Source organism: Wasmannia auropunctata, unplaced genomic scaffold, assembly GCF_000956235.1.
Source record: "Wasmannia auropunctata unplaced genomic scaffold, wasmannia.A_1.0 LD336111.1, whole genome shotgun sequence".
Taxonomy (NCBI): Eukaryota; Metazoa; Arthropoda; class Insecta; order Hymenoptera; family Formicidae; genus Wasmannia; species Wasmannia auropunctata.
In genome coordinates, this window is record NW_012026779.1 from 1126923 (window position 1) to 1134807 (window position 7885).

The 7885-nt window shown below is 49.4% G+C and overlaps 2 protein-coding genes across 2 annotated transcripts; both read right to left on the reverse strand.

Annotated features, from left to right (window-relative positions):
• Positions 1-460: 460 nt before the first annotated feature.
• LOC105450402 lies at positions 461-4953 on the reverse strand. The gene is made up of 2 exons (XM_011690213.1): positions 2025-4953; positions 461-1965 (listed from the first exon to the last, which is right to left on the reverse strand). The coding sequence occupies exons 1-2, from the start codon at positions 4951-4953 to the stop codon at positions 461-463; spliced, it is 4434 nt and encodes a 1477-aa protein (XP_011688515.1).
• A 50-nt stretch (positions 4954-5003) lies between these two features.
• On the reverse strand, positions 5004-5705 carry LOC105450410. The gene has a single exon (XM_011690226.1). The coding sequence runs from the start codon at positions 5703-5705 to the stop codon at positions 5004-5006; it is 702 nt and encodes a 233-aa protein (XP_011688528.1).
• Between the last annotated feature and the right edge of the window lie 2180 nt (positions 5706-7885).

The window sequence follows — 7885 nt, forward strand, 5'->3', positions numbered from 1 at the left end:
AGAAGTCGAGAGCGATAGATAGACGGGTTTCGTTTTTTAAGCGACTTTTCAAATTCGAGCACGCCGCGGCGGTTCTGGAACGACACCTGACCAATGGGAACGTTCGCTGGCAGCGCCACATGGTCATGATCGGTACGTGATCATGACAAGCCAAATCGGGCCTAACAATCACGTGCCCAGCAACGCTGTCGCCGGAGGACACTCATATGTTTTTTGGCGCGATGGTGCTTCGGCGATTCCGCGACATACCGCCCGCCTCGGATCGTAGATCCGAATGAAGAGGTTCCGTATGATAGCCGCCCGCCGTCCTAAGACGGTGTCGAAATGAGTTTTATCTAATCGACCTTGATTGGCCAAGTGATACGCTGACGGATACGCGTAATGACGTAAAAGAGACAAACGGACGATAATACATGGCACATAATTATGACGATGAGCGATCGACGATTACGAAAATTCCTTACAATCTATTTACAGCTAATGATCCCCGTTGTGGGATGCTTCGGTTGACGAAGTCGTGTTGGTCGCTTCCGCGAGATCGACCGGTAGGAAGCAGAGCTTTACGATTGGTCGTTGATACGAAGACCGAGCTGTCTTGACAGTGACAACGCGGGTAAGTCCGTCCTCGCCGGCGTGGCATTCTACGATGCGACCGAGCTCCCATCGACAAGGTGGTGCGAGGGGATCGCGTAATAATACGACTCGTCCGACTCTGGCGAGATTTCGAGCGACTCGCCACTTCGAACGCTGTTGCAAACCATGGAGATTCATTATAATAGTCATTGGACCATGCTTTCCATATGACTTCCCGCATTTGGTTAATCAATTGCCATCGCGTAAGACGGGTCTCTTTAATTTCCAGTAGCGAGGGGGCTGGTACCGCGGTTATCGCACTGCCTATTAAGAAATGCCCCGGAGTGAGCGCAGAGTAGTCATCTATGACTTCGGAAGTTGACGCAAGCGGACGAGAATTGAGGCATGCTTCGATTTGACAGAGCAGTGTCGTAAGCTCTTCAAACGTGAGCGTATGCGCGCCTACGACACGTTTAAGATGGTACTTGACGCTTCGAACGCCGGCCTCCCATAAGCCCCCGAAGTGGGGCGCGGACGGAGGAATGAAGTGCCATCGGACTCCATCATACGATAGCTTGTCGCGGATGCGTGAATCACTTTTCACGGCATGCAATGCCGCCGTTAGTTCGCGATCAGCTCCCCTAAAGTTTTTTGCGTTATCGGAGTAGATATCGGTCGGTTGACCGCGTCTGGCGCAAAACCGATTATACGTGGCGAGAAACGCGTCGGTAGTGTAATCGCTGACGAGCTCAAGATGAACTGCGCGGACGGTCATACAAATAAATATCGCGATGTATGCTTTGCGAGATTTGTATCCTCGACCTGGGTTCGTGCGGACATTGATAGGGCCAGCGTAGTCCAGTCCGCAGTGCACGAAGGCGCGTGATACGGGGCGAATGCGCATCTCGGGGAGATCTCCCATTAATTCTTGCGGTACGGCCGCCCGTTCACGCGTGCATTGGATACACTGGTATAAAACCGCGCGAACGGTTTGTCGAGCGCGAAGTATCCAAAATTCTTCGCGCAGTACATGCAGTGTCAGTTGACAGCCGGCATGTAATGAACTTAGATGCGCGTGGCGAATAATGAGTGTGAGAAGTGGGTGAGCCCCCACAATTATTGGATTTTTTGCCTTTTCGGGAAGCTCGGATTTTCGGCCTCGAACGCGAATCACACCACGCGCATCCAAGAACGGATTGAGAGCGATTAGCTTGCTTGATTTCCGTACGGCCTTGGACTCGCTTAATCGACGGAGCTCGTCGGGAAACAACTCTGATTGTATCACCCGATACCAAAATGTTCGCGCGCGGTCGTAGTCACGCACGTCGATCAGTGTGTGAGGCGGCGGCGAGTCGGAAGCCGTGCTGGCTTCACCAATAGGAGCGACGCCCGCTCAACGAATCGAAGAACGTATGCTGTAACGCGGAGAAGCTTTGGCCAGGACGAGTAACGCGATGCCAAGTCCCAATGACTAGTCGCCTGAAGAGTTTGCGTTACAATATTCGCACGTTCTTCAAGCGAAGTTTCAAGCGGTCCTTGAAGACTGTTTGGCCATTGATCCGCGGGTAACTTGAGCCACTCAGGGCCGTGCCACCATAGGGGTGTCGCCCTGAGTGCTGAGACGGAAAGTCCACGAGACGCGGGATCCGCGGGATTTTCCTGAGTCGCGACATGACGCCAAACGGCGTCCGGGACAGTTGTCTGTACTTCGTTGACGCGATGCGCAACGAACGTTTTCCAACGCGACGGTGAATGGCGAAGCCATGCGAGAGTCACTGTCGAGTCCGTCCAACAGTGGCACGATACGTTAGCGATATTCAGTGTCGATTTCACAAATGATATGGTTCTCGCTAACAGAACCGCGGCTGACAGTTCCAGCCGAGGAATAGTAAGAGGCTTGATAGGGGCGACTTTCGATTTCGCGGTTACCAGTGATACGGCAACGGCGCCAGCGAGAGAGACTACTTTCAGATATACTACAGCGGCATACGCGGTGCACGAGGCGTCGGCGAATCCGTGCAGTTCGCAATACGCGATGTCCGGGCCGTAGTCGTTCCATCGCGGTAGCGATATCTCTTTGATAAGAGCGAGTTGTGAATAATATGCGATCCACTGTTGCATAACGCTATCGGGAATGCGGTCGTCCCATGAGCATTTGACTGCCCATAGTTTTTGAATCATGATTTTGGCAGTAATGATCACGGGAGTGAGCCACCCCATTGGATCGAAGAGCTTCGCGATCATCGATAAGATTGACCGCTTGGTAACCGGTGGGGATGGCGATAGTTGAACTGCGAAATGAAACGCATCGGTGTGGGGAGCCCACGCGATACCCAACACTTTGAAGTTAGCGTCTTCTTGAAGCGCCTTAGTTTGAGCGAGGCCGTGATCGCTCGGATCGAGATCGGCGAGTAATGCGGGACAATTACTGGCCCATTTGCGCAATAGGAAACCACCCCGGGCGAGAAGTGCGGTAACCTGATTCCGGATGTGCCGCGCGAGGGGCTGATCATCCGCGCCAAAGATACAGTCGTCCACGTAAATGTGGTCGCGCAGGACCGGGACCGCGAGCGGAAAGGACTTGCCCTCATCGAGAGCGAGCTGCTTGACTACGCGAAGCGCGAGATAGGGAGCGCATGCTGTACCGTACGTGACTGTGAGTAACCGATACTCATTCAGTTGTTCGGACGGTGATGATCGCCACAGTATCCGCTGGTAATCAGCGTCGCGTGAGTCGACGATGATCTGCCGATACATTTTGGCGATATCGGCCGTGTACACGTAACGATACTGTCGCCATCTCATTATAACCTCGCGCAAATCGGTTTGCAACTTTGGCCCGATCATGAGATGATCGTTTAGCGACGACCGATTCGACGTCGGATTAGACGCGTTAAATACAACGCGCAGGCGCGTCGTGCTGCTGTGCTCGCGAATGACTGCGTGATGCGGGATGTAATATGTCTGAGAAGGCGCAGGAGTTTCTGAAGCCTTCTCCATATGCCCGAGAGCTTCGTATTCGCGCATGAAGTCCCGGTATTCGAGGTTCGGTTTAGATCGCATACGATTTTCGAGCCGCGACATGACAGCAAGGGCGGATGCGCGCGACTCACCGATATTTAACGGAGTGCTCAATTTGAATGGCAATCGGACGACGTGTTGACCCATCGCGTTACGCGCATGCGTGGCTTGAAAATGAGCTTCATAGCGAATTTCTTCGGGCGTGAGATAGGTACTTTTCGGAAGTTCTTCGATCTCCCAAAAACGTCGGAGCTCTTGGTCGAGCTGAGAGGTCACCGACGTGTGATTAACCGACACCGATACGGGGTGCGAATCAGTATTCCCAAGAGGACCGGAAATGATCCAACCGAATATTGTATTCTGCGCGGTTGGCTCGCTCGATGAACTCGAGCGCAGCCCCGGGCGCAGAATCGACCCGTAGAGATCAGCTCCAATGATCATTTCGATCGGATCGGCGCTCGATGGATTATGATCCGCTAATTCCAGATCACGCAGATGAGCGATCGAGTTAACATTCTGCGCGTGAGGTGGAATGTATTTCGTTAGCGAACGTAATACGAGAGCCGCCGTCGAGTACGATGGCTCGGAGCCGAAGCGCGGAGAAACGGCAATCGTAGCGGCGTGTCGCGCGGTCGACGCGGCGCCCCCGATTCCAGTTATAGAGACTGCGACTCGCGATCGAGTCGCGCGCAAGCGTTGCGCGAGAGTCTCGGTGATGAGACTGGTCACCGAACCCTGATCCAATAACGCGCGGACGACTTCCTTGCGGCCCGAAGAGCTCACTTGAATTCGCGCCGTAGCGAGCAAGATTCGTGACTTGTTGAATAGAGAATTCGAAACGAGATGTGACGCGACGTTGTGCTGATGAGAGGTATCAGTCGAGCTAGTCGTGGGTGAAGGTTCGCTCGTAGCGACTAAAGTCACCGCGGTTGACTCATGCAACATCGTATGATGTTTCTGGTGACATTGGCGGCATGTATATTTGCTGTGACATTCGGTCGTCGAATGTCGCGCGCTGAGACAATTAAAACATCGCTGAGCCTTAGTAACGATTTGACGTCGCTGAGCGACCGTTTTGCTTTGAAATTCCGGACAGGAGGTGAGCATATGAGTTTGTTTGCACGCGGAACATTGCGATGTTGTTGCGCTCGCCGCGTGACTTTGAACCGATGATTTGCTCGCATGTTTTCGTTGTTTACTTGAATTGACCGGAAGAATATTTTCGAATGCGCGGATGCGCGCAGCAAGAAAACCCTCTAATTCGGCGTAGGATGGATACTCCGTGGTATTGCCTAATTTTAACTCCCACGCTTCGCGAGTCCATTCGTCACATCGTTGAACGATTAAATGAACGAGCATATCATCCCAGTGTTCGACTGGACGCTGTAGATTCTTTAACGCTTGAATAGCTAGAGTTGCTTTATCGTGTAGAGTCGCAAGTTCCGACGCGGATTGGTTTTTACAGTAGGTAGATTGTGAAGCGCATGAATGTGTTCGTGCACGAGTCGACGCTTATTGTCGTACCGTTTGACAAGGAGTCCCCACGCTACTGGAAAATTCGAATTCGTAATGGGCAACGATCGTAAGACGTTACGCGCTTCGTCCTTTAAACATGAGCTGAGATAATGCATCCGCGATACATTTGAGAGATCGTTATTGTCGATAACGATTGCGCGAAATTGATCCCGAAAGGATTCCCACTCGCTTAACTCGCCTGAGAATTTTGGTAGACTTAACAGCGGCAAGTTGCTACTTATCTTGCCCGAAGTGGCCGGTTGAGCTTGACTGACCGACAAGCCAGGACTTGACGGAGGTGGTTCGAGTTCGGCCAGGATGTTCGCCATATAGTCCGAGGAAGTGTAGTAGACATCCTCCATTTTCTCGAATCGATTTTCCAAGAAATATTCCTCTGCCTCGCGACCCTCCAGAGCTGCTACACTGATGAGTTGTGCGTGAAGTTGCTCGCAGTGAGCGTAGGCAGAGTTGAGATTGAGAATGCGATTGCGGACACCACCGCAGGTGTAGTTCGCACGGCCGACCTTCTTGAAGTTGTCGAGGGCGCGTTCCACGACCCTCATGGCCACTTGCTGCTGGACTAGAAGATTGTCCATTTGGCTAACGAAAACGCACCGACTTTTTCGTGTCGAAAGCGGAAATCTTCTGTGCCGCTCAACGGTCCTCACGTTAGGCGTTTGGAGATCTTCGTATCCGGATAAGAACGTTTATCCTTGCGCGGAGCGGACAATCTTGACGCGATTTGCTTTACGGAAATCTTGAATTCGGATCCGTCGTTCGAGCGGCCGCGAAAGTGCGTTTTCACTAGCCCGTGGCTTTTCTGTTTTGCAATGATTGTTCCGATAATGACCTCTGTCGCGCGAATCCGGCTCGAAGGACCAATTTTATGTTGAGAAATCGCTGATTCGATCTCGAGTGAGATCTCACGCAGAGAGGGATTCACGGACCGGATGCATTAGGGAAATCACACGCGTTGAAGTTCACAAAATTAAATACTTTATTAATTATTCGTAATGCTTCGACGAACTAATATTCGGAGTTTACACGATTACGCAGTAACAAAAGAGAATTTGAACCGGCGCAGAGAAGATCGACTTTTGAGAGTCGAACAACGAGAAAATCGTAACGACGGGGCGGATCGGTTGCAATCGGCGCGGACAGAGAATTCCGACGAGAGTTGATGTACAACAGAACTGAACGCCGCGAGAAGTCGAGAGCGATAGATAGACGGGTTTCGTTTTTTAAGCGACTTTTCAAATTCGAGCACGCCGCGGCGGTTCTGGAACGACACCTGACCAATGGGAACGTTCGCTGGCAGCGCCACATGGTCATGATCGGTACGTGATCATGACAAGCCAAATCGGGCCTAACGATCACGTGCCCAGCAACGCTGTCGCCGGAGGACACTCATATGTTTTTTGGCGCGATGGTGCTTCGGCGATTCCGCGACAAAAGTCAACACACAATGTTAATACAAACTTAAAACAAGGCGCAACAGATTAACTTTAAACATAATTTTTAGCGTTCTAAACCTAATTTGGAGTCCACGGTCGGATGTTCGACGCTTCTCAAGTGCCTTGATATGGGGTTTGTGTTAATTGAAACCCCTCAACGTCTTTAATCACATACCGATCATTTCGGAGTACGCGTTCTATTTGGTATAGCCCCTTGAATCGCGGCATCATTTTTTGCAAAAAATAGCGAATTATCCCCTAGCCCCTAGCGAATTATCGAAATTTTTAATCATTACCTTATCACCTACCAGATATTTTTTTACCGCTTTTTGTTTACTATCGAAAATACGCTTGTTAGCATTTTGATTTTGCTGAATTTGTTTGGCGGCTCGTTCATGCGTTTCAGATAAATCACGAGATTTCCCGCATTGTCCTTTTAATTCTAGCGTATCTCGTAATTTATCTATAACTTCTCCTCGCTGCTGTACTCCAAAGAGTAGCATACTCGGACTGTCGTTCGTTGCTTTGGATACAGTATTATTATATGCATACTCTACTTCCCCAAGAACATTAAACCATTGAGTTTTCTTTTCATTTGCTATTTTAGCTATCATTGGTAAAATTGTTAACTTGTTAAAACGGTTACCTCTTTCCACCTGACCATTCGCTTGAGGTGAATTTGTGGCAATTTTAATGTGCTGTATATTATTTATTTTTAAAAATTCTTCAAATTCATTAGACGTGAAGCAACTTCCCCGGTCCGAGATGATACGCAATGGTCGACTAAAATGTTCAAAATAAGATTTGGGACACTTTATAACTTCAGAGGCGTTCGTAGATTTCGTCGCATATAATTTTAGATATTTAGTGAAAGCATCAACGTCTAAAAACGCGTAATTTTTTTTTTTGAGAAGACGTTCTGGATGTTGGAGACAAATGATCTATATGTAAAGTTACAAATGGTTTATCTCCCTTTGGAATATTATGTAATGACCCCTCAGGTTTTCCAGTATTTGGAGTAAAAGCAATGCATTTTAAACAGCTTTTAATGTGTTTCTCGATCTTTAACTTCATTTTTGGAAACCAGTAGCTATTCAAGATATTGCGTATAGTTTTTAAGACACCCACGTGGCCCATTTTATTGTACTTGTGAATAACACTTGTCTCCAGCATAACTGGCACGTAAAATAATGCTTGCCCTTGATGCTTTCTAAATATCAAGCCATTTCTCATTTCAAAAAACTTGCTTTCAGAACGTTCTAATTCCGATTGGATCTTAACAATTGCAGGGTAGTTACTCTGACATAACGCAAGATTTCTAT

What these genes read in the sequence shown, in the direction of transcription:
- LOC105450402 (XM_011690213.1), bottom strand. Translation starts at nt 4,953, where the DNA reads ATGCTCGTTCATTTAATCGTTCAACGATGTGACGAATGGACTCGCGAA. An exon ending in TCATTGGGACTTGGCATCGC is followed by an intron (nt 1,966 to 2,024) that starts GTTACTCGTCCT and finishes CGATTCGTTGAG; the next exon opens with CGGGCGTCGCTCCTATTGGT.
- LOC105450410 (XM_011690226.1), bottom strand. Translation starts at nt 5,705, where the DNA reads ATGGACAATCTTCTAGTCCAGCAGCAAGTGGCCATGAGGGTCGTGGAA.